At 38.9% G+C, this 27,503-nt stretch overlaps 1 protein-coding gene across 3 annotated transcripts in view; it reads left to right on the top strand.

The window, feature by feature from the left end:
• The window catches only part of nfxl1 (nuclear transcription factor, X-box binding-like 1), a 167,065-nt gene that overhangs the window by 88,518 nt on the left and 51,044 nt on the right, over positions 1 to 27,503 (top strand). For all 3 annotated transcript variants that reach the window (XM_072568811.1, XM_072568801.1, XM_072568820.1), the window contains exons 16-18: positions 16,604 to 16,741; positions 20,326 to 20,492; positions 24,605 to 24,674. In XM_072568811.1, the coding sequence (XP_072424912.1) occupies positions 16,604 to 16,741; positions 20,326 to 20,492; positions 24,605 to 24,674 (375 nt within the window). The remainder of the gene's footprint in view (positions 1 to 16,603; positions 16,742 to 20,325; positions 20,493 to 24,604; positions 24,675 to 27,503) is intronic.

Raw genomic sequence — 27,503 nt, 5'->3', positions numbered from 1 at the left:
AAGATTCATTTCCAGACGTTTCGTCACCCTACTAGGTAACATCTCCAGTGGGCCTCCAGGCGAAGCACTGCTGATGATTCCTGCTATTTATATGTTTGAGTTTCTTTGAATTGGTGATGTCATTTCATGGGGTGATGTCATTTATGGGGTGATGTCATTTCCAGTTCTTGGAAATGATGTCACCATGGGAAATGACATCACCACAGAAAATGACACCACCAACCCAAAGAAACCCAAACATATGAATAGAAAGCGGGAGTTCTCAGCAGTACTTCGAGCGGAGGCCCATGAAACATCTGGAAATGAACCTTACAGCTCAGCGAGCAAACCTACATCCAGATGGTTAAAAGGCATTAGGGCAACATGATGAGAGTTATTTGGCACAGAATTCTAAATGTCTGACATTTCTCTTGTAGCCACAGTATTTGTATAGCTGACCGGTTCTTTTTCTAGACATTGGTAAACTCAACACCAATCTTTGTGGCACTCCATTGGTAACAGGCCTCCAGTTTGAAAAAGAACCCTCCACCACCACCCTCTGTCTTCTACCTTTGAGCCAGTTCTGTATCCAAATGGTTAGTTCTCCTTGTATTTCATGAGGTCTAACCTTGCTCCCATGGGGAGCCTTGTCAAGCACCTTACTGAAGTCCATGTAGGTCATGTCCACTGCTCTGCCCTCATCAGTCCTCTTCGTAACTACTTCAAAAACACGCAATCAGGTTCGTGAGACATGATTTCCCACACACACAGCCATGATGACTATCCCTAATCAGTTCTTGCCTTTCCCAGTATGTGTAAATCCTGCCCATCAGGATTCTCTCCATCAACTTGCCCACCACCAACATCAGGCTCACCAGTCTACAGTTTTCTGGTTTGTCCTTAACACCTGTTGGAAATGATTGTGTGGCACTTACGTGGTGCATATATAACTTACCACGCCTTAGCCAAAGCCTGACAAGTTCTTGCTGCCTATTGGCATGGACTTTGTCAATACCTGAGGAGTAGTGAATGATGCTGAACATTATGTAATCAAGAACATCCCATTTGGAATCAGAGAGATGTACAGTGCGGAAATAGACAATTTAGCCCAACTTGTCCATGCCGCCCAGATATCCTAACCTAATCTAGTCCCATTTTCCAGCACTTGGCCCTTCCTATTCATATGGTCTCATCCAGATGCCTTTTAAATACTGCAATTGTACAGCTTCCACCACGTTCTCTGGCAGCTCAATCCACACCCCCCCCCCCGTGTGAAAATGTTGTCCCTTATGTCCCTTTTATATCTTTCCCCCTCACCCTAAACCCTAAAACAATGCCCTCTAGTTCTGGAATCCCCCAACCCCTGGAAAAAGACTTTGTCTATTTATCCTATCCATGCCTCTCATGATTTTATAAACTTTTGTAAGGTCGTCCCTCCGCCTCTGACATTCCAGAGAAAACAGCCCCAGCCTATTCAGCCTCTCTCTATAGCTCAAATCCTCCAACCCTGGAAAATCTTTGTAAATCTTCTGACCTTCTAAAGGTGGGAAGGTCATTAGTGAAATACCTGAAGATTGTTCAAACTAAAAGCAACATCTCCAACTGTGCAGCACCTCCTCAGTACCTACTGGAGTATTAACCTTTTTGTTTTGTTCAAACTCTGGTGTGACAGTGGGAACCTTGTGATTCAGAGGCCAGAATGCTACCAAATGAATCATGGCTGATTCTCAATAAGGCTTGAAAGGAGAAATAAAAGGGCAGGAAAGAATGAGATGCTCAAAATCCATGTACCAGAAAAGTAATCATACAGGCCAGAGAGTTGGACCCTGGAAATGGAAACCATGTGGTTTGAGCTGGAAACTTAGTCAAGCATCTTCAGGGTAGGGTAACCATAATAACTGGAAAAGGATCCCTGTTGGGATTTCAACAATGTGGTTGTGATGACGTGAACCAGAAAAAATACATGGAGCAAGTCTTTTTAGCAAGACAAATCCATTTTGTTTGACCACATGGAGTGGATGGATGCTTAGTAAGGAAGTCAGAACAAATGGGAAAAAAAGGGAAATAATTGATAGGACCTTGGCTATGTTGACCTTTGTTTGTTTGTTTGTTTCTTATGCTCGGTTAATGCCACAGAAAAATCTAAAGACAGGCAAACAAAAAAAAAGAACAGAAGTAGGTAATGTGGATCCTTGAGCATGCTCTGTTACTCAGACAAATCATGGCTGATCTGTTCATGTTTCGAATTCTGTATTCCCATCTACTCTCATTCACCTGAAAAACATTCAATGACTCCACCTCCAAGACAAAGTGGCATAACACTGACTAAAACATCTCTCTCAGCTCTATCCCTAAGCCAAATAAAATATATTCAAAAGTATGGCTTTTATTTTTAAATACTGGTCAAGGAATTGTCATAACGAACAATGTTTCTATAAATTATTCTGTTTTTCAAAAATGTTAAATATGAGATGACTGCCATTTTTACGCTTGTTGCACGTTGACAGATTTCGACTCTGTCAAGTTAGTGGGTGAAGTGGAGGCGAGATGCATTTTTTATATCAAGAAAAAAGTGAAGAACAGGTTGCTCTGCTTCCCCCCCCCCCCCCCCCCCCAAATCTGGAAATCGTATGAAATGCAAAGCAACCATGTCAGCTTAAAGGAAGTGAAAGAAAGAACATTGAGAAAGTACTTGCATCTCTGCCAACATTGCTAAATCTTTATACTTGTTTGTCTGGCATCTTGTGTGGCTCATTTCTGTCCTTTTCATCACTTGGGTAAAAATTGCCAAGAAAGGCCATCGATCAGTGAACCCAACAGGGGAGAATCTGACTAGTTATAAAAAGGAAGTATTGAAATTTGATAGACATTTTGCTGGTGAAGGTAACAGTTATTCCTTTGATACAGGCATAAAGCTTTTTTGTATAAAATTTCTTGTTTCGGAACATACATTTTGAAAGTTATTTTAAATCGAAAGAATGAAGATTAATTGAAAGGCCAAATTAAACTTCTGAAAATGTTGTTTTAATGTCTGGATTGTAATTCTCCCCAACCACATGGGATAAATATGAAGTAGATTTGACTTTCAAATATCTTCAGAAAGAATCCAAATGATTCCTTTTTGTTTTGCTTGCATTTGCAACAGACTGCTTTCACAGACAGCCAAGAGATATGGTGAGAGATGTCTTGTACATCCTTTGATATAGCAAATGTCAGTCATCAGTTATTGTAAATGTTGGTTTGAAGTGCATCAAGATGGGATCTGTAATCAGGCTTTTTTTAAAATGTCAGACCAGCTGTGTGAGAGACTTTGAAACTTCTCAGAGAGAGGTGTTAAGGAACAACTGTGATTGTAAGGCTGTTCACCTTGTAAAATGTTTTTCTCACAATTTCTGACAGCTGTTGGCTGCAAAGAAAATTTCACATTCGTTCTACGTGCGCAGGTCTAGTATGCTAAAGGATCTCATTAATAAAACCTAACACAATAAGAAATAATTTTGTAATCATGACCTTGAAGAGTTATAATTGTTCTTTATGTAATTGAATAATTCTTGGATTAATTAATTTTTGTTAAGAAGGCATATGGCATTTTGGCTTTCATTAATAGGGGGATTGAGTTTAAGAGCCGCAAGGTTTTGCTGCAGCTCTGTAAAGCCCTAGTTTGACCACACTTGGAAAATTGTGTCCAGTTCTGGTCACTTTAATTTAGGGATCATGTAGATGCTTTAGAGAGGGTGCAGTGGAGACTTACCAGGATGCTGCCTGGATTGGAGGGCTTGTCTTATGAAGAGAGGTTGAGTGAGCTCAAGCTTTTCACACTGGAGAGAAGGAGGGATAGAGGTGTACAAGGTAAATGAGAGGCATAGCCAGAGACTTTTCTCCCAGGGCAGAAATGGCTAATACAAGGGTCCATAATTTTAAGGTGACTGGAGAAATGTTAAGGGAGAAGTTAGAGGTAGGTTCTTTACGCAGAGAGTGGTGGGTGCCTGGAATGCACTGCCAGTGGTGGTAGTATAGTCGGAGACATTAGGGACATTTTAAGCAACTGCTGGACAAGTGCATTGACAGCAGTAAACTGAGGGGTATCTAGGCTAAGTTGATCTTAGATTACAGTAAATGCTTGGCACAACATTGTGGGCCCAAGGGTCTGTACTGTACTGTGCTGTGCTGTACTGTTGTATAGTTTGGAGATTTTAATATGAAAGCAGAAATGTTTTGATACACATGTACAGGCTGCTGCTGTGACTACACATGTCCAATTTTGATCTCCTCAACTAAGAGCAGATGATATAAATGCAGCCACATGAAGGTTCCTCCCCTACAATGATACAATAGCTTGTATCTGTTGGAATTCAGAAGAATGAGAGATGACCTTATTGAACTATACAAGTTCCTGAGATGACATTATGCGTTAGGTGCCAAAATATTCTCTCTTTGGGGGAGTGTCTAGAACTGGAAGACAGTTTAAGAATAAAGGATCACCTGTTTATGACCATGACGAGTGGAGTCCTGATTTACAATGAGTATACTAGTGCTGCTTTTGATTATAAGTTTCAATTTAAACTTTTCCAACAGATGGTTGGTGCTTCATCAGATTGCCATTGTTAGTTTTCTTGCCTGAGGTGACTTGCTTTAAAAACTGTGGGATTTATTATTATTTATTGAAAAATTCATGCTTTGATTCCCAGTGACTTCTGTGAGATGATGCCATTAGATGAAGATCTGCTAACAGCATGTCATCTTTGTCAAAGGAACATTTGAAATTGAAATCGAGAAATGCAACTTCTTTTTAAATTCAGTACTGGATGCAAGTCAGTAGTGTAAAAATATTGAAATCGATAGTCTAAGAATATTTAACAGTTCTGTACAATGAATCCTTAAATCTTAGCTACCCTTGGAAAAGAAAAAATAGTTGGTAAATTCAAATGGTTCTATGCCTAGGAGTGAATGATGCCACCACAGAGGAACCTCAGTTATCCAAGTATCGGATTATCTGGCAAGATCACAAGATCCTGATGCTTGGCTAAACTAAGTTATCTGGCATTCGATTAACCGAACGAAATACTCCCAGCCGGTGTCCTTCAGATAATTGAGGATCCTCTGTATTTGTCTTGCTGAGATGCCTTGCATCAATCAGTTTAGATTATGTTAACATTTCTACCATTCACCTATCAGAATACACACACAGTACTGAGTGAATGAATTAATCCTTGGAAGCAAGGATTTAAAATTATCAAGTAACAATTATTTATTCAAATGAACCATTAAAAATGCAAATTTTCAGTAAATCATTTTATCTACCAAAGAGCACCAATTACAAAGTTATTTAATATCATGGTAATTCAGCAGTAACTAATTAGATGAATATGATTTGATGACCAACAAATAGTAAAATGTTTAGACTCATTATGTAGCTGACTATTTACCAACATTAGAAAGTCAGGTTTCTGAACAAATGGAAATCTTTTTGCTCATAGATAGCAATGTTTCTCCACTCTTTACACCTTGTGTTTGAGTAGGAGCTATGAACTAGTTCTCTCAAATTCTGAGTTGATTGGATAGCTAATGTCTTTATGCGGCCTTGAGTTGCTTTTTCCACCTTCTGTAGGAATTTTGTATTTTACATAAGCCTCGTGGTTTTAATTAACATTAACATTTTTTCTTTCCCAATGTTCAGATTACTGATGTCATTTTCCTGACACTGATAAAACAATGCATAAGACAATCCTCCTAATTCTACGTTTTTCTGAAATGGTGTTTTGTTTATATCTTTAGGATAGAAGCATATATTTTAAAATAGCCTTCTGAACAAGTTCTCCAAAACTGACTTTATTTCTTACAAATAATGTTTATCATTAACAGCACTTCAGACCAAACCAATATATCATTTTAAGCAGTAATTCAGCTATGCAAACCTGTGTTACAAGTTGTACTGGTCAAGTTAACTTCTGCTATCTAAAAGATTCTAGGAACCCTCTTGTTCAATAAGTAAGAATATTAGTGGCATGACGTTATTGCTGAGTATTTAAAAATATTGAAAGAAAATTCTTTGTGCAATAAAAGGATTGCTATTATATCAGATTCTGATTTATCTCATGCCATGCATTAGCAACAATTTAGATAATTAACTTTATTTTTATGAAATTTGAATGGCAGCTACACATAGTGTTTTGTATATATAGAGGAATCAAATTCCAAAGTATTAATCTTAAGAAGTTACTTGAACCACTTAATGCAATTTTGTTTCTTTTTTTGTTATTTTGACTATTTATGCAAATTAACTCTAAACTGATGGAATCGCATTCAGAATCTCAGGGGAAGCAGAGTGTATGAAAATTGTTATTGACTGCATAAATTTCTCACTTCCTTCCTTGCACGTGTGGTTGCTGCTACAGGATAGCACCATGGTTGTTGACATCTTCATTGTGTATTTATTAGTTAAATAATATAGTTGTAACATAGCTAAGCTTTACCTTGTTCAACCAACTGTTTATATACACACACTATTTACTGGAATCTTAAGTGAGCACTCACCAAGAGGAACATTAGCTGTAAAAGCGGAAGCATTCCTTCCCTCTGGCTAAATATACTGACTCCAATAATTAGAGAGAGACTGGAGTAGACACCTTACCCCTCACTTGTTCTACCATTCCATTCAATCCTGGCTGATTGGCAAATGTAGTACCATATTCTTTTTTTTGATCCATATACAAATGAGGAGCAGGAACAGACTGTTCAGACCCTCTGGTCTGCTGTGTCATTCACTATGATCACGGATAATCTGACTGTAAATTCAAATCCTCATATCTAGCCTGATAATCTTTTTGCTGAACAGGAATTTTTCTATTCCTGCTTTTAAAATATTCAAGGACTTTGTTTCTATCAACTTTTGAGGATTCCTGATTTTTTAAACAGTGACCCAAGTTCTTGATTCTCCCACAGTAGGAAACTCCTTTTCCACATCGACCCTATTGAGGCCCCTCAGGATCCTGTCTGTTTAAATCAAATTGCCTTTTACACTCAAGCTCTAGCGGATACAAACCTAGTTTGTCCAAACTTTCCTCTTCAGACAACCTGCTTATTCCAGGGATATTAGTGACAACCATTTTGTGAACAATTTCCAATGCTCTTCCATCTTGCCTGTGAAGATGACCAATACTATGCATAGTACTCCAGATGTGGTCTCACCAGTGTCCTGCATAACTGAAGCATAACCTCCCCACTTAGTTTAGCTTCCCTTGTGATAAATTATAACATTCTGTTTGCTTTCCTCATTTAACTGCAAAATCTTTTGTGATTCATGCACTTGGTCATCTAGCTTCTGTATCTTAGCGCTCTGCATTTACTCACCATTTAGATAATATACTTTTTTATTCATCCTGCCAAAAAGTTCAATTTCTCATTTTCCCACATTATACTCCATTTGCCACTACCTTTCCACACTCATAAACTATCTATATACCCCTATGGTGTCCTCATGTCCTGTTCGCGATCAACTTTCTTAGCTATTTTTGTGATATCCACAAACATCCATAGAAATTCATCAATTCCATGTGCTTCAGCCTTATAGCAAACATTTTTAAGAGGTTTTTTTGAATGTTTTCTGAAAATTAGTAGAAATAAATGTACAGCTGTTCTGTTGAGTATTTTATGCACATTTCTGAAAAAGAGCAAACCACATTTGTCATGCATGATGAACCATTTATAATCACCATGGTGATCAGGTGAAATTTTTCATGGTGTCTGGTAGTTTCTTGACAAGCTGTTAGACTAGTTTATCTCTAATTTCTTGGTTACCTCTCCTACCTTCCTTCAATGGTGGTGTAACGTGCAATATTACTAACTAGCCTAATATTGATTTGGAGGTGCTGATGTTGGTTTGAGCTGTATAAACTTAAAAACGACAACACTAGGTTATAGTCCAACAGATTTATTTGGAAACACTAGCTTTCAGAGTGCTGTTACTTCAGGTAGTTGTGGAGTATAAGATCGTGCAACACAGAATTTATAGCAAAAGTTTACTGTGTGATGTAACTGAAATTATATATTGAAAAAGACCTGAATTGTTGTTAACTCTCTCATCTTTTAGAATGGGCATGTTGGTTTCAGTTCTTTTGTATGTAAATTCCAGAACTTCCTTAAAGTTACATTCTCAATGAAATTTAACAATAGGTGCCATGTTGGCCCGGATAATGCATTGAAACTGTGAGCTGCCCTGTGTGAGGTTGTCTATGCCCCAATGTTCAGACTAATTCTAATCTTAAAAAGAGATTTACAGAATTTTACATGGATACATGCAATTTTTGAGCAAAATAAAATGCCTATTCTAAAAGATGAGAGACTTAACAAACAATCCAGGTCTTTTTCAATATATCATTTCAGTTACATCACACTGTAAACTTTTGCTATAAATTCTGTGTCCTACGATCTTACTCCACCACCGCCTGATGAAGGTGCAGCACTCTGCAAGCTTGTGCTTCCAAATAGATCTGTTGGACTATAACCTGGTGCTGTGTAATTTTTAACTTAGCCTAATATTGGCTGATTTAAATCAATCTGTGAAGGGAACCTTGTCTCTGACTCCTTGTGGTAGTTTATTAACTGTCCAGCCACTAATTGAGTGCTAGAAAATTATAATTTGGGTACTTCCTATCTTCCTATTCTCATCTAGACTCCAATAAAGTGTGATGATTATGTTGTAAGTACTTTTTCACACTTTGGGTCTATTATTTGCGTTCTCTGTACTTCTTGGTGTAAAAAGGTTTTATTAATGAATCTTGTAAATATCAGCTAATTTGCTTGACAATTTTTTTCACTCCAGTTATGATTTCTTATTTTCTTTCACATTTGCAGTACTGTTTTACATTTTGTATTTTGAAAAAAAATGTTTTTTTTTACTCAAACGGCATGAAAGGGCACTTTGAACTAGTTAATGTTTAAGCAACATGAGAAAATGTGTTTGCACATTTCTTTAAGAAGTCTTTGCCTTTTTAGTCAAATATACTTAGAATCACACAGCACATAAACAGACCTTTTGGTCCAGCTCATCTGCGCCAACGAGATGTCCCAATCTGACATAGTCCCTTTACCACCATCTGGCCCATACACCTCTAAAGTCTTCGTATTCGTATATCCATCCAGATAACAACTGTTAAATGTTTTAATTGTATTTGTCTCCACCACCACCTCAGGAAGCTCATCCCAGACATATACTAATCTCTACATGAAGAAGTACCCCTCAGGTCGTCCTCAAATCTTATTCCTACGTCCTACTTTAAACCTACGTCCTTAATGTTTAGATCCTACTGTGCTCCCCCAACCCCCCCCCCCCTCCCCCCCACCAAAACCCCAAAAAAGACCTTCGCCATGCTCCTTATGTTTTTAAAAACCTCTATAAAGTCAGTCCTCAATTTCCGACTTGAAGTATAGTCAGTATTGTGAAGTAGGAAATGGAAGCACAGCAGCCAATTGTGTACAGAAGTGTAATGATGACCATGCAACTTTTCTTTTGGTGATGTTAGTTCAGGGCTAAGTGTTGACTGAGACATGAGCGAAACCTCTTTTCTTTAAAATAGTACAAAGGGGACTTTTTAATGGGGATTTTTTTATTGAGAAGGCCAATTATGGCCTTAATCTGAAAGCACTTCCAACAGTGAACCTCTCCTTCAGCATTGCTTTTAAATGCCAATCTCAACATTGTGCAAACATTTTTGAAGTGGGACTTTAAACTTAAGATCTCATGATACAGAGATGACAGTGTAAGCCATTAATCCAGCTCCACCCATATTATAACTCACATTGATCCCTTCACCTATTATTCTTGTGCTGTTTGCCTACTTTTGCTCTTTGTTAAGCAACAGCTCAGTTTTGAAAATCTCTCTTCCTTGATTTCAAATTCCTCAGAGGTAACCCTTCTTATCTTTGTAGTCTCCAGCCCCATAAGTCTCCAAGGAATTTTCTCCTCCTATTCTGACCTCTTTGATCGTCATAAGTTTACCTGCTGTAATGTTCATGTTTATGCTTTCAGCTGCATGGACCCGATCTCTGGAATTCCCACTCTCTATCTCCAAACCCCTTTATCTCTTTTTTTCCTCCTTTAAGATATTTCTTAAAGTCTAGCACTTTGATCAAAGTTTTGGTCAACTATCATTATGTTGTCTCCTTGCATGTCTTGGTGTCAGAATTTGTTTGACAAGGCTCATGTGTAGCACCTTTAACTGTGTAAGTAGAAGTGTTTATTTTTAAGAAGTTGACATTTGTAACTTTACGGTTCGGTTTAAAATGAAGCCTTTGTTCACTGGACATTGCTTATTTTCATGTATTAACTATTCCTGGAGTATGTCATTCCTGTATTATTTCATAATGAAATAAAGGAGCAAAAAGGAAAAATATCACAGCTGCATATTGTTTTGAAAACAAGGATTTTTTTAAAGAGATATTTCACTTTTCTCTTAATGACGAATCATAATCTTTAAATGAGGAGTTGATGAGCAGACTGGAGTAATTTAATATTAAGGATAATTCACTTCAAATAATAAAACAATTTTTAAAAATTTGACACATTTCTAACTATTTTATACAAAAAAAGTCCATGCAACCTTTGACCAAATCTAAAATACCACTGCCTGGAGCAAATATGTTCTAGAACCAACAAGCAAGCAAATCATAGTATATTTAGTAATGAGTAATAAACCCAGAAGGGAGCATTTATCTAACAATGGACATATGATCAAATTCAATGTTACGTTTGAAAATGAGAAACTTGTTTCTAGAGAGTCAAGTGGTTGAAGTTTCAGTGAGTGAGCATTTGGAGATAGTGACCATAACTCTTAAGTTTCAAAGTCATTGTGGAAAGAGATAAGGATAGTGCAGACATTCACTGTCTAAATTGATGTAAGGCTGATTTCAGTATCATCAGATGTAGCAAACATAGACAAAACTCAACGAAATCAGTCAGACAGGATCTCCCTCTAGCAAATCTGTACTGACTGTCTGATCATTCTGTGCCTTTCCAAGTATTAAATAATTCATTCCTTCAGATTTTTCTCATGATAATTTCTCTACCACTGTCAGACTAACTGGTCTATAATTACTTAGTCTATCCCTGCTGCCCTTCTTGAACAAAGGAACCACATTAGCTATCCTGTAGTCATCTGGGTGCAGTTGCTTGCAGGGAAGTCTACATTTGGAAAGTGGGAATTTTTTAAAATGTAGTACAGTGTGAATTCAGGACCAGTGTGTTCCTCTAAGAGTGAAAAGCAAAGGCAGCAAATCCAGGGAATCTTGCATGTTTAAGGTATTTAGAGTTTGATAAAGAAAACAAATTTTAATTATCAGAATTAGGTTTTATTGTCACGTGCTCAAGTACAGAGATACAGGGATACAGTGAAAAGTATACAAAGTCGTTATTCTCTGGTACAGTCTTAGATAAAAATTAACCTAGAATTGACAGAAACAACCATCTTAGGTACAATAAACAGAATTTTTTAAAAAATCAGAAATACAAGAAACCGAGCCAAGAAGAAAAGGAAATGTCCATATCTTAAAATCTAATCTCCAAAAGATAAGTAGGCCTCTATCCCTGAAGCTATGAGTCCCTTGCTCTCTCGCTCGTGCTCTTGCTCGCTCTTTTTCTCTCGTGTGCGACACACACACACAAGTCTAGGGGGTGAATTTGCATTTGCAGATACATTCTATTTTGTTCAAAAAGCACACAGTCTGTAGGCAGTCAGTCCATGTGACACTTTATAAATCCCTACTTTGGAAATAGAACCAGTCTGACTCAAGATTGTAATACAGACAGACTTTAACCTCATAACTTTACTGCATTGTCTGAGCTGAGATGTCACCTTTATTTTTCTAAAACCCTAAGTAATCTCGGGAATGTAACTTGAAAGAAGTTCTGGGATTTACATACTAATGAATCGAAACCTGCAACCCGTTCTAAAAGATGAAAGACTTAACAGCAATCTAGGTTTGTTCAATATATTTCATCAGTTGTCTGACACAATGACCTTTTGCGATAAATTCTGTGTCCTGTGATCCTGCCCCACCTGATGAAGGAGCAATGCTCCAAAAGCTAGTACTTCCAGATAAACCTGTTGGACTATAACCTGGTGTTGTGATTTTTTTAAAATTAATGTGGAGGAGGTATTAGATTTTTTTTCTTAGGCATATAGGTGCATAAACCCTAGAGCCTGATGAGATGTAACCCAGGCTGCTGTGGGAGGCAAGGGAGGAGATTGCTGGGACCGTTGTGGTTTCTGCTGGCCATAGGTGAAGTGCCAGAAGACTACTGGATAGCTCATGCAGTTCTTTTGTTCAAGAAGGATAGCAGAGATAGACTAGGTAATTACAGACCAATTAGTCTGACATTTGTGGTTGGGACATTATAAGAAGAAAAGTCTGATGGACTAGATTATTTAATACTTGGAAAGGCAGAGAATGATCAGGGACAGTCAGTACGGATTTTGCTAGAGTGAGATCCTGTCTGACTAACTTAGTTGAGATTTTTGAAAAAGTGACTAAATATATCGATGAGGGTAGTGCAGCTGATGTAGTTTACAAAATCCCACATGGAAGACTGCTCCAAAAGTTGGAAGCCCATGGGATTCAAGGCAAGTTGGCAAACTGGATCCAAAATTGGCTTGTAAATGTGAGGCAGAACATGATGAAGGATTGTTTTTCTGGAAGGATTGTTTTTCTGGAAGCTTGTGACCAGCATTGTGCCTCAGGGATTGGTGCTGGAACCCTTGCTGTTTATGTACATTAATGTCATGGATGTAAATGTCGAAGGTATAATTAGTAAGTTTGCAGATGACATGAAAGTAGGTAGACATTGTTAATAGTGATGAGGATAGTTTTGGGCTACAGTCTGACATTGATCAGCTGGTAAATTGGGCAGATAATAGCAGATGGAATTTAATTCTGATAAGCGCTAGGTAATGCATTTTGGGCAATCTAATAAGAGAAGGGTATACACAATAAATGATAGTTCCATACGGCATACTCAGGAACATTGGGATCTTGTTGTACATGGTCATAAATCCTGAAAGGTATCAGCACAAGTAGACAGCCTGGTGAAGAAAGCATGGAGTATATTTGCCTTCATTATCTGAGGTGTAGAATATTAGAGCAAGGAAGTTTTGGTAAAACTTTATAAAACATTGGTCAGGCTGCAGATTGAATACTGTTTGCAGTTTTAGTTGCTGCACTATCAGAAACATATGATTACACTAGAGAGGATGCAGAGTGACTTTGAATTGCCAACCAAGAGACTTTACCACTTAGTGAAGAAGAATCCCAGAGCAGTACAGCAGTGAACCAGGCTATTCACACCATTGAATCATTGTGTTCTTTTCAAAGAGAAATCCAGTTAGTTCTGACTGTGTCCCCACATTCCCATTTTTTTCCTCTTTCAAATATCTATCCAGTTCCTTGACAGGCAATGCATTTTAAATTATATCCTTTGCTTTTGTACAGTTTTCTTCCTATCACCTCCGGTTCTTTTTCTGGTTGCTTTACATTTGTGCCCTCTGGTTATTGAGCCTTCAGCCTTTGCAAACTGATTATGTATGTGTGTATGTGTTCATGCGTTCGACACCTGTGCCAGATATGTCTTTGCCCCCTCTGCCCTAAGTAACCGTAGCGTCTGTACATAATAGCATCAGATATCCAGCATAAAAGCAGTGAAGTATCCCCCTGACAACCTAAAAATAACTCAGATATAAATGTCCGTTTACAACAGGAAAAGCCGGGCAAATCTATCTAATGTTATTTCTTGAAAAGTAATCTACATAACTTACATGAAATAAAATGGGGGAGTTTGATTTTCAAAAAATCTGTTGATAATACAACTATGTAAAACACAAAACTGCTGATGCTGGAGATTCAGAGCAGTGATGAGACCTCATTTGGTGTACTGTTGACATTATTGGTTTCCTTATTTAAGGATATAAATATGTTGGAAAGTTCAGCGAAAGTTTATGAAATTAAAACCTGAAATAGACATATTATTTTATGAGACAAGGTTAAACATGCTAGGTATATAATCTGCTGAAACTTCTAAGCGATGGAAGCAACTTGATTAAAATATATAAAATCCTAAAGAGTCTTGATAGGGTGTGTTTCCTTTTGTGGGGTTATCTAGATCTAGTTGCCGTTACTGAATCCACTTCATCACAGAAATCAATCTTCAGCCCATTTGGTACATTCCACTCAACATCCCTTTTACCATTAATCTACCTCTGGTGGGTCTGTCTTGATAATGGCACAAGACACATTGAGAAATGGTGCTGAAGTAATCTGAGAAATTGGTAAAAAGGTAGGATCCTGTAGCACATGTATGTTAGACTAATGCTTGATTAGCTTGTGCAATAGCTCTCTCAATTTGGCACAAGTTCCTAGATATTAGTGATGTTTGCATTATTGGAAACTGGGAGTTTCTGTCAGTTCTTTGGACCAAAGGAATTTTTTGAAGTCATGAAGTTGTAAAAACATCTGTCAAATGTGGAGGAAAAAAATGAACAGTAAGGGTCAGAAAGACCCTGGTATTTATTGAGAGATTGACATTAAGCATCAACGGTCGGGGGCAGTTCATCTGTGGTGGTTTAGATTCGAAGGTACCTTATTTAGACTTGTATTTGCTACAACAAAATGTGAAAGGAATAGCAGAAACAAAAACACAAATTGTAAGCAAAACTCAGAAGGTCTGGCAGCATCTCTGGGACGAAAACAGAGTTAACATTTGAAATCCGATGGCTCTTCATCAGAACTGATAGCAGCTAGGAAACAGTGGTATTTGTACTGAAGATCAGGTGAGGGGAGCAATAAGCAGATAGGTGGAGTCAAAGCTGAGACAGAGAGAGATATATGAAAGGAAGGTAGGCAGACGAGGGGATTATTGATAGTAGGCCAAGGAAGAAGAGAAGCTGAAGAAGTGGTAATGAGTAGACTGCACCTGCTATTAATAATCCTTTTGGCTGCCTATTCCTTTCATATCTCTCTTTCTTTCTGTCTGGATTTTGTCTTCACCTATCTGCTCACCTTTCCCACCCCACTCCCCACCTTGCCTTCAATATAAAAAACACTTTTTTTTCATAGCTGCTGTCAGGTCTGATGAAAGGTCACTGGTTTTTAAATGTTAACTCTGCTTTCTGTCCACAGATGCTGCTAGACATGCTGAATTTGGCTAGCAGTTTCTGTTTTTGTTTCAATTATAAAAGTTCTGGACTAATCCTAAACTTTATATTTGCCTGAAATAACATTGAAATAGTTCTGAATAATGCAAAATTGTTTTGATATTTCTGTAATATCCAATCAAGTCTAAGGTTTATTTGTTTTTGAGTGAGTGCATTTTTTTGCTTGTAGGAAATATTAGAAAGAAAAGCTTTGTCCTTAACACTTGGTAAATGGAGCTGTTTAGACAAGACCAGAAGTAAAAATGTCATAAACAGTAAAATTATCAGAAATTTGTAGTTTATTCTTCAGCACTGAATCTTTGTGAATTATTTGAATGTCTTTCACATGGGGATAGAAGTGCCTACATTCCACAATGCTGCAATTTGTTACACTGATTTTCAGTAGGAAACTTTTTTTTAAGTATGCCTGCTACTGTATCACATAAAATAGATTTTAAATTCCAGGATGGAGAAGCAATGTGATAGTAGTGATTAAATATTTTAATGTATTCCTTTAGTAAAAATACAGGAATCTTTTAAATTCTTATATAATCACATGGCTATCATAGAGAAATGGTAAACAGCCCAGTTTTGAAATAAAAGCAATGGGGCTGGAGCCTGTGGATTTGGTCAGCACCAAGTCACTGATCCAAAGATGATCAAATATTAATGTCAAAGGCCTATTGCCTGCCAGCAACTGTTTGACTCCCGAGTAGCTGAACAGCTTATGGAAGTGAACAAAATTGCCAGAAAGTATCAGATCTCTGGAAAGGGAGGTGCTGTCCTTCTGAAAGAATATGTTATGCCTGATGAAAGCCAACTTATTTTATCTCTTCAGTTGTAGTAAGCTGTAGCGTTTAACCAGAAGGTTGGAGCCTTTCTAAATGTGAACCTAGTTGCTTTGTGCCTCCTGCAAGTATGTGCAAGTACCTGAAGAACAAAGATAGGGGAGCAGCAGGTCCTGTCAAGCCAAAAGGATCATCTCTATGAACTCTGGAGAGGGACCATTGAAATACCTTCTCAGTCTTTCTCTCCATCCATAATGCCGATACCTTTCTTTGGATATCTGTCTGTATGTGCATGTAAAAGGAGCTTTGCAAGGGTGTGGGGGATGCAGTTAGAGTTTAGGTTAGTAGAGTTGTATGTTAACAGTTCATAACTGTTTACCTATAGCTAGAATCTATTTATTTATAATCAATAGTAATCCTTATTAAGTGCAGAAACCTGTTCCATGCTTTCCATCTGTCTCTAAAATAGAGGTAAATTGGGATATTTTGTGTACTTTCTTAAATTTTTAAACTTTTATGACTTCACGAAGAGCAGGGCTTGAATTCCAGCATACTACTTCAGTAGCATAACAAAACCAGTTATATTTTCCTCCGAAGCGCCGTTGTACTTTGAAATTTGAAACTACGATAGTTCTAATGCATACATTTTTGTTTCAGGTTAGTCTTTTGCCTTGTCATGCAATCGGACCCTACTCTTGTAGCAGACCTTGTGGACGACTCTTGGCCTGCCTGAATCATAAGTGTGCAAAAGAATGCCATGTAGTCGCTGTAATCGATGAAGATGATAAAGAAAAGGTATAAAAACAACTCCATACTATCCTTGTACAGGGCCTTGGTAAGACCACGCCTAGTATATTATGAGCAGATTGGTCTCTTATCTGAGGAAGGATTATTTTGTTATGGATTGAGTTCAAAGAATTTTACCAGACTGATTCCTTGGATGGCAGGACTGATTAATTAAAAGAGACTACGTTGGCTAGGACTATATTCACTGGAGTTTAGAAGAATGAGGTGGAATCTCATTGAAATCTTTAAAAACCTAACTGGGCTACGCGGGAGAAATGTAGGAAGAATGTTTCCAATGATCAGTACAATATGTCACAGTCTGAGGATCCAGAGTAGGTCATTTAGAATTCGCCCAAAGAGTGGTTAGCCCAGCAAATTCCCTGCAATAGAAAATGGTTGAGGCCAAAACATTGAATGTTTTCAAGAAGGAGGTGAAATATAGGTTTTATGACTAAAGGGACCAAAGGATATAGAGCGAAAATGGCTACATTGTGCTGAGTTGGATGATCAGCTGTGATCATATTGAATGCTGGAGCAGGGTCGATTGACCAAAGTGCTTATTCCTATTCTTATTGTCTATGTTTACGTTTAAAAAACTCATGACTTTCTTATGACCGTTTGTCCTGCCTCTCAGGATGGATTCCAACAATTTGCCCACAGATTGAGTTTAGACTATCTGTCCTATAATTATTTGACTTATTCTTATTTCCTTTTTAAGTAAAGGTACAACCTTAGTTCTCCAATTGTCTGGCAGCACACTATTAAAGAACATAGAACATAGAACAATACAGCACAGAACAGGCCCTTCGGCCCACGATGTTGTGCCGAACATTTGTCCTAGCTTAAGCACCTATCCTTGTACCTATCCAATTGCCGCTTAAAGGTCACCAATGACTCTGACTCTGCCACTCCCACAGGCAGCGCATTCCATGCCCCCACCATTCTCTGGGTAAAGAACCAATCCCTGACATCCCTCCATACCTTCCACCCTTCACCTTAAACTTATGTCCCCTTGTAACACTCTGTTGTACCCGGGGAAAAAGGTCTCTGACTGTCTACTCTAACTATTCCCCTGATCATCTTATAAACCTCTATCAAGTCACCCCTCATCCTTCGCCGTTCCAATGAGAAAAGGCCTAGCACTCTCAACCTATCCTCGTACGACCTATTCTCCATTCCAGGCAACATCCTGGTAAATCTCCTCTGCACCCTCTCCAAAGCTTCCACATCTTCCCTAAAGTGAGGTGACCAGAACTGCACACAGTACTCCAAACGTGGCCTTACCAAGGTCCTGTACAGCTGCAACATCACCTCACGATTCTTGAATTCAGTCCCTCTGCTGATGACCGCTAATACACCATAGGCCTTCTTACAAACTCTATCCACCTGAGTGGCAACTTTCAAAGAGCTATGAACATAGACCCCAAGATCCCTCTGTTCCTCCACCTTACTAAGAACCCTACCGTTAACCCTGTATTTGTACTTCCAAAATGGACAACCTCACAGTTGACAGGGTTGAACTCCATCTGCCACTCCTCAGCCCAGCTCTGCATCATATCTAAGTCCCTTTGCAGCCGACAACAGCCCTCCTCACTCTCCACAACTTCACCAATCTTCGTATCGTCTACAACTTTACTGACCTACCCTTCGACTCCCTCTTCCAAGTCATTAATAAAAATTACAAACAGCAGAGGACCCAGAACTAATCCCTGCGGAACTCCACTTGTAAATGGGCTCCAGGCTGAATATTTACATCAACCACCACTCTGACTTCGACCGGTTAGCCAGTTCTCTATCCAACTGGCCAAATTTCCCACTATCCCATGCCTCCTGACTTTCTGCATAAGCCTACCATGGGGAACCTGATCAAATGCCTTACTAAAATCCATGTACACTACATCCACTACTCTACCCTCATCCCCATGCTTGGTCACCTCCTCGAAGAATTCAATAAGACTTGTAAGGCAAGACCTACCCCTCTCAAATCCGTGCTGGCTGTCACTAATCAAGCAGTGTCTTTCCAGATACTCATATATCCTATCTCTCAGTACCCTTTCCATTACTTTGCCTACCACTGAAGTAAGACCTAACTGGCCTGTAATTCCCAGGGTTATCCCTATTCCCTGTTTTGAACAGGGGCACAACATTCGCCACGCTCCTTCTCCACTCAAATAACAATCACTTACCTTCCCGACCAGCTCTGCGCTCCGACTTCACTTCCGCCCAGCTCCCGCCGCTCTCTGCTCCAAAAAGTGCGGAAAATTATAGTTGACCTTCTATTTTCTTCTTGGCTTCTTTTACCAGCCACCTTGTTTCCATAGTGAATTTAGGGGAGACCAGAGCCTAGTGTTATTATCACTGGACAGTTAATCCAGAAATCCAGGTAACATTCTGTGAACTCTGGTTTGAATCCTGCCATGGCAGATGGTGGAATCTGAATTCAATAAAAATCTTGAATTAAGTGTGTAATGATGACGACCACAAATCCCTTTTTGATTGTCAGAAAAATTCATCTGGTTCACTAATGTCCTTTATAGAAGGGAACTGCCATCCTTACCTGGTCTGGCCCACATGTGACTCCAGATCCACAGCAAAGCCTTGCTCAAGAGCATGCAGTAAAGAACTAGATTTAAATGTTAATGACAACATTTGACTGTAATGCAAATTTATGCATTTAGGAACCAAGTTCCATCAAAAATAGAATCTCGAAACTTATTCACAATCCTGATTTTTATGGTGTGTGCATGTGTGTTGATAAATTACACTGAATGTGATATAATTTTGATGCTTTTCTTCCTTGATATAATGGTAGTGATTGTATAGACTTAAAGTACATTTATTTTTATGGTATGAATGCATGCAGAGGGGTTTCCACTGTAATTAGTGCATATGACTAAATACCATGTCACCTTGTCACATTTGTGAGTGATCCTATAGGGGTATTTGCAATTATGATGCTGCTTTGAAGTAGATACTGTAACAGTATGATATCACTTCTAAAGTTAGTAAGATGTTTGATGTAGAAGTTTATCCGTCCAGAGCTTTTCGGGTTGATGCAGTTGGGAAACACACATAGTTCAATATGTGCATTGAGTCACTGCTTAAAAAATAGAATTTTGCTATAATATACAAAAACAGTTTAAGCAACAAGTTTGTTTGCAGGCTTGACTGCAGTTAACAGAAGAAGTATGCCTTAGTTGGAAATTAGATGGGAGGAATTTGGTTGCTTTCATTGTCACTACTTGGTTTCAGAGTCAGAAGAGTAGAAATACTAATGTGTAACTGTTTTTACAGCTACATGATCCCTTTGAACTAAATGTGGCTAGCACGTTTGTTTGCTGTTCTTTACTGGTTATTAAGGATCAACTGATTTATTGGTTCCTGTTTTGACAAACTAATGTTGAGTTAATCGATTATATATAAAATTGGTTATTTCTTTCAGAATATTTAGTCGAACCCTTCCTTTTATATATTGCAGCTTTTGAACTAATAAGGATCTCGATGCATTCCGCATTTCTACTTCTACATCTCATTATTATTGTTGTCAGTTGTATAAATATTGCATTATATTAAAGTTGTTTGTTTTTGACTAGGCTGGTAAAGAATGTCAGATATGTGAAGAAGGATGTAGCAAACCCCGTCCATCTGGTTGCATTCACCCATGTACTTTGCCATGCCATGATGGTGCATGTCCTCCATGTTCACAGATGATCCGAATGAAATGCCATTGCAAAATCACAAACCTCTATGTAGAGTGCACGTAAGTACAAGCTAGCAGTTATTTTTCAAATATTTGTGCTTCTGTGAAAGTGAAGTGTGCCATGCCAAACGGGAAAAGTCTTTAACTGAATCCACTGGTCATTTTGAATTCCATTAATTTAGCTCAAGTGATGCTGAGATAATCTAGAAAGCTGCAATCAATGTCCCATTTTCACCTCCGTTCACCTTTTTGCGTATTCAACAATAACAGTCTTTTGCCATCAGTATTTGTGTACGTGTCATTCAGATTCTGATAGAAACATGACTCATAAATGCGTAACTTCTCTTTTTAATCAGTTATTCTGATCAATTACACTTTGACTACCTGTTCAATGCAAACTACCAATGAATATGGGGCCCTCCTCTCCATCACAACTTAGGGACTGTCCCTACATCTCCAACACCTTTGCGTTTAACCCTTTTACTCCTTTCCATCCCTCGTTATATTAGAAACTCTTATTATCCCATTCTCCAAAACTATACCTTCATAACTGTCGTCCTTTATTTACGCCAAGCAACTTTATATCTTCAGTAATCCCCATCATTATAACTTGCCTAATCTCCTTTCTTTAAGTTTATATCTTCATTTCACCTCTCATTCTCACATCAAAACTTTTAAAAAAATCATTGAATGTGATTGTTGCTGCCAAAGCCAACATTTGTTGTCCATTCCCTAATTTCTCTTGAGAATATTATGGTGAACTCCTTCTTGAACTGTTGCAGTCCACTTGATCCATCACAATAATAGAGTCATAGAGATGTACAGCATGGAAACAGACCCTTCGGTCCAATCCGTCCATACTGACCAGATATCTCAACCCAATCTAGTCCCACCTGCCAGTACCTGGCCCATATCCCTCCAAACCCTTCCTATTCATATATCTATCCAAATGTCTCTTAAATGTTGCAATTGTACCTGCCTCCACCACTTCCCCTGGCAGCTCATTCCATACACGTACCACCCTCTGTGTGAAAATGTTGCCCCTTAGGTTTCTTTTATATCTTTCCCCTCTCGCCCTAAACCTATGTCCTCTAGTTCTGGACTCCCCGACCCCAGGGAAAAGACTTTGCCCATTTATCCTATCCATGCCCCTCATAATGTTCAAAAGGGAATTCCAGGACTTTTAGTCCAGGGATTGTGCAAGCGATATGATTTCAAGCCAGGATATTCTGTAGCTTGAAGGGGAACTTAGAATATTGCAGTCGTACCCTTGTCCTTTTAGATTTAAAACTGCCAGTTTGGAAGCTGCCATTAGATGAACCTGGGTGAGTAGCCACATGCTGTAATTGTGGTGAAATGTGTGCTGATCAAGCAAGTTGTTTATCCTGGATGATGTCAAGTTTCTTGACTGTCGGAGATCTACAGCAAAGAAAGAGGCCTTTGAGCCCATCACATCTGTGCCAATCAAAAAACAACTCTTCTAATCCCATTTTCCAGCACTTCGCCCATAACCTTCTATGCCTTGACATTACAAGTGCACACCTAAACTTAAACGTCAAGATGGATCACCCTTTCAGAGAGTGAATTCCCACCACCCTCTAGGTGAAAATGTTTTTCTAACAGACTCTCTGAACTTTTTGCTCCTAAGCTAAATCTATTCTACCTGATCATTGATCTTTTCATCAGGGGGAATATTTCTTTATCCTTCTTTGTCTTTTGACCTGTGTCCTTCAAAATTTTATATATCCCAAACATGTCCCCCCTCGATCTGCTCTGCTCTAAGAAAAACAACATCAATCCGATCTTTCTATAAATGAGACTGTATGGTGTAGGCAATATCTGTTGGAGCTGCATTCAGGTAAATGGAGAGTTTTCCATCAAATTCCTGACTGTGCTTGGTCAATGATGGGCAGTCCTCTGAGAATCTGGACATTAATCACTCACCACAGAATTTCTGGTCTCTGGTTTGTTCATGAAGCCAAATGCTCTTTCAGATAACTTTCTTGTCAATGGCAAACAATGAGAGTTAATAATAGAGCCCATATAGATGATAATTCGAGTAAATGTCAAGGGAGAATTTTACATTTATTCTTGTGGATGATCATTGCCAAGTACTTGTGCAGTTTGTACTGTTACTGATGTGTTATGTTGTAAACTTCTCACACCCTTATTTTTGTCAGTCTTTTATACATCCAATAACCAATAAATTTATTTTTTTGATAAGAGCATTTAATCCTTGTTGGTTTCATCACAAATCAGTTTCACTATTTTAATTATCTGCTGCCTCTCCTGTGTCTTTCAATCCTTTTATTTATGGTACTCCTTAAATCACTGTCAGATTCAACAACATTCAAGAAGCTTGACTCCATCTAGCACAAAACAACCCATTTTATTGACACCTACAAACATCCACTCCCTCCACCATCAATGCTCAGTAACAGCAGCGTGTGGTATCTACAAGATATGCTGCAGAAATTCACCAAAGATCCTTAGTACCTTCCAAACCCACAACTGTTTCCATCTCAAAGGGCAAGGGCAATAGCTACATGGGAACACCACAGCCTGCAAGTTCCCTCCCAAGCCACTCACCATCCTGAATAGGGAACATATTGCCATTCCTTCGCTGTTGCTGGGTCAAGATCTTAGAATTCTCTCTCCAAGGGTATTGTGGGTCAACCTGGAGCAGGTGGATTGCAATGGTTCATGAAGGCAGCTCACCATTACCTTCTCAAGGGCAGCTAGGACAGGCAGTAAATGCAGGCCAGCCAGCAACACCCATGTCCCACAGGTGAGTTTAAAAAAATACCCTTGTAACTGCAACCTCTACACTTCCTTAGTTTGTTATTCAGGAAAACCAAAGCCATCTGCCATTTGCTCATCATATCTCCTGCGAACACCTTTCCACAATCCTGATATTTGTTCCTTCAAGCTGCCTAGTGCTGGCTTGGTTTGGAATGGATAGATGCAGCTTTAACTATACTCAAAGTGGTCAGCAGAATCCAGGACAGGGAAGCTGTCTTGATGGGTGCCCCATTTAATTTCTGCAATCATCCCTTTACCACTGACATTGCACAATGGTAACAGCCATAAGATTCATTGTTGTAACTCATCTGGAGTTCCTTTTACAGCACCTTTCGAAGTCATGATCTGTACCACCTAGAAGGATAAGGGCAATAGATCTATGGGATTAACACCAATTGCAAATACCCTTTGAACAATACACCATCATGATTTGGAACTGTAATGCCACTGTCAAGTGATCAGGACCCTGGATCTCCCTTCCTAAGCGGATTGTGGGTGTCCCTGTGCCACAGCGACTGCAGTGATTCACGAAGACAGCTCACCTCACCTCCACCACCACCTCCAGGACAGTAATGGATGGGCAATAAATGCTGCCCATGCCCCAAGAATGAATTTTAAAAATCACTGGCCTTGCCATTAATTACCTGATGAAGAACTATGGCATTTTACACCCTTCAGTCTGTAATGATACCTGCTCCAGGATCATCCTGAAGGGCTATACTAATCTTATAGTTCCATAACCTGCTTTAACCCATCCTCTCCCCTTTCATTCTCTTAACAAACATCAAGGAATGTGGAGCTTATGGATATTTTTTGGTCCATCATGGGCATAATTTAGCAACTTGCTTCTCTCGATAATGTCATCCACTCACCTATAGTCATCCTCTACCCAAAGCTGCAGACAGTTTGTTGACGTGACCAAGGAAGCCCACATTGAAATCATAATGCCCTGTGGTTGGGTTCACAGAGGATCGAGAGTATCCTCCATCTCATAGCAGGCAGAAACACTCATTCTTGGGAGCTGTTGGTCAATCTGATTGGTTGATGCTTGAACAATCCAAGCTTGGTGGTGGATGCTATCAGGACTGAAGGAAAGATCCTAAAGAGGATTATAGCTGTCTCAGAGATACGTAAATCCCAGGGTGTGAGAGCAGGGAGGAATGTGAAAGCTCACAGGTGGGAGGGGTGCTGATTTGGGGACAAAACAGAAGGAAGATTGAAGTTGTTTTAATGCAAAGAAGGTGGAATTGCTATCCAGAGGGTTGAAAGCAGTAATGCCAGGAAGCTGCTGCATTTTAAACCTGTTTTGTGAAGACTTTTTTTTTACTGCAACTTTTACTCTTTTGCCAATGTTGTCTGTATTCTCTTAGGAAAATGACTACAGCTGATGCAGAAACAAAAATTGTTCTTAATTCCTGCAAAAATCAGTGTCCTAAGCAGGTAAGTTCCAACACTTGATGTGAGAATTAAGTATCTAAGAATGTTTGCTAAGAATTACAATATTTAGATGTTTGGGATTATGCCACCTATTATGTGTTACACTTGCAGAATGGGCAAGTAATTGACAAATTAAGTTCATCACAGACAAATGTAATTTAGTGCTTTTCACTGAATCAGAGAATTGTTGTGTTGCAGAAGAATACCTTGCAACCCATTGTGCCTGTTCAGGTTCGTGAGCATTTTGACTTGGTGCCGATCTCCTGCCTTTTTCCCATAAACTGCTATTGTGTCTGTGTAAATAATCAACACGTCCTTTTGAATGCCTCAATTGAACCACCTCCATGACACTTCCAGGCCTAACTATTTGCTGTTTGGAATCTTTTTGTTTAATCTTGCATTTGCTTCTTTTGCAATGCACTTTAATTCTGTGCCATCAAATTTGTGATTTTGTGAGCAGGGATAATTACTCATAGCTGTACTGTCCACACTCCTCGTGATTTGAAGATCTTTTATCAGATTTGCTCTTAGCTTTCTCTGCGGTAAAGCAGTCCTAACTCTTCCAATTTTTCCACATTAATGAAGTTTTGAACTTCCCTACTCCACGGAATAGATCTTTGCTATTCATTGTACCTATTCCCTGCTTAACCTTAACCTCTAAGGTCATCCCTCAACCACCTCTGCTCCAGTGAAAAGTCTTAGCCTATGTAGCCTCTTCTCAAACCTCATAACCTCCAGTCTAGGTAACATCCCTGTAAATCCTATCTCTACCCTCTGCAATTTAATAATATCCTTCCTATAGCAGGGTCACCAGACAGTGCACACTGCTGCAAAAGTGGCCTCACCAGTGTCCTATCCAACTCCAGCATGATGTCCCAACTCCTGTACTCAATAGTCTGAGCAATGAAGTCAAGCATGCCAAATACCACCTTTACCACCCTCTCTACCTGTGATGCAACTTTCAAAGAACTATGTACCTGAACCCCTAACACTGTCTCTTTGACAAAGCTCCCCAGAGCTCTACCATTAACTATGTAAGTCCTGACCTTGTTCATTTTACAAAAAAGCAATACCTCACATTTGTCCAAATTAAATTCTGTTGGCTATTCCTCGGCCCTTGAACCCAATTGACCAAGATACCTTTGTAATCTTAGATAACCTTCACTGTCGACTATATCACCAATTTTGGTGTCATCTGCAAACTTATTAACCATCCTTCCTAAATTCTCATTCAGATCATTTATATAAATGACAAATGACAGTGGACCCAGCACTGATCCCTGTGGAATACTGTTAGTCCAAGACCTGCATTCTGAAATACAACCCTCCACCACCATCCTTTATTTCCCATCATCAAGCCAATTTTGAATTCAGTTTTGGCAAGCTTTCCCTGAATCCCATGTGAACTAATTTTACGAGCCAGTCTGTCATGCAGAATCTTGTCAAAAGCCTTAAAGTTCATGTAGTCAATGTCTACCGTTCTGCCTTCATCTATCTTTTTGGTCACGTCCTCAAAAAAACTCAATCAAGTTTATAAAGCTATTTCCCATCCACAAAGCCATACTGGTTAACCCTAATCTGTCTTTGCTAAGAGTTTAATGATGATCATGAATCCATTGTTGATAGTCAGGGAAAAACCCATCTGGTTCACTAATGCCCTTTTAGGGAAGGAAGCAGTCATCCTTACCTGGCCTGCCCTACATGTGACTCCAGACCAATGGCAATGTGATTGACTCCTGACTGCCCTTTGGATAATTAGAGTTAGGCAATAAATGTTGGCAGAGCCAGCGATGCCCTCATCTCATGAATGAAATAAAAGGGAAAAATGTGTTTAGGGCAGGTGTCAGGTAGACAAAAATAATTGAAAACCAAGCTGAATACAAATATTTTGAAGGGAAGTGACAAAATAAATAAAGGAAGGAATGAGGAATTATGAAAAAGATTATCATCTTACAGGGGAAGCTTGACAGTTGAGAATCATAAGATCAACCATGCTCTGACTTGATGCTGGACCAGACTTGATTGGCAATTTTCTGATTCAGTATGTGGATGTACCTACTAGAGAAGGTGCAAAAACTTGACCTACTTTTGAGAAGTAAGGCAGGGCAGGTGACTGAGGTGTCCGTGGGTGAGCACGTTGGAACCAGTGACTATAATTCTATTAGATTTAAAATAATGATGGAAAAGGATAGACCAGATCTAAAAGATGAAGTTCTAAGTTGGAGAAAGGCCAATTTTAACGATATTAGGCAAGAATTTTTGAAAGCTGATTGGGGTCAGATGTTCGCAGGTAAAGGGATGGCTGGAAAATGGGAAGCCTTCAGAAATGAGATAATGAGAATCCAGAGAAAGTATATTCCTGTCAGGGTGAAAGGAAAGGCTGGTAGGTGTAGGGAATGCTGGATGACTAAAGAAATTGAGGGTTTCGTTAAGAAAAAGAAAGAAGCATATATAAGGTATAGACAGGATAGATCGAGTGAATCCTTAGAATATAAAGGAAGTAGGAGTATAGTTAAGAGGGAAATCAGGAGGGCAAAAAGGGGACATGAGTGCTTTGGCAAATAGAATTAAGGAGAATCCAAAGAGTTTTTACAAATATAAAGGACAAAAGGGTAACTAGGGAGAGAATAGGGCTCCTCAAAGGTCAGCAAGGTGGCCTTTGTGTGGAGCCACAGAAAATGGAGGAGATAATAAATGAATATTTTGCCTCAGTATTTACTGTGGAAAAGAATATGGAAGATATAGACTGTAGGGAAATAAATGGTGACATCTTGCAAAATGTCCATAATACAGAGGAGGAATTGCTGGATGTCTTGAAACAGGTAAAGGTGG

This window comes from Chiloscyllium punctatum, chromosome 1 (genome assembly GCF_047496795.1).
Source record: "Chiloscyllium punctatum isolate Juve2018m chromosome 1, sChiPun1.3, whole genome shotgun sequence".
Taxonomy (NCBI): Eukaryota; Metazoa; Chordata; class Chondrichthyes; order Orectolobiformes; family Hemiscylliidae; genus Chiloscyllium; species Chiloscyllium punctatum.
Note: the sequence above shows the minus strand (reverse complement) of the source record. Positions and strands in the feature narration are given on the sequence as shown.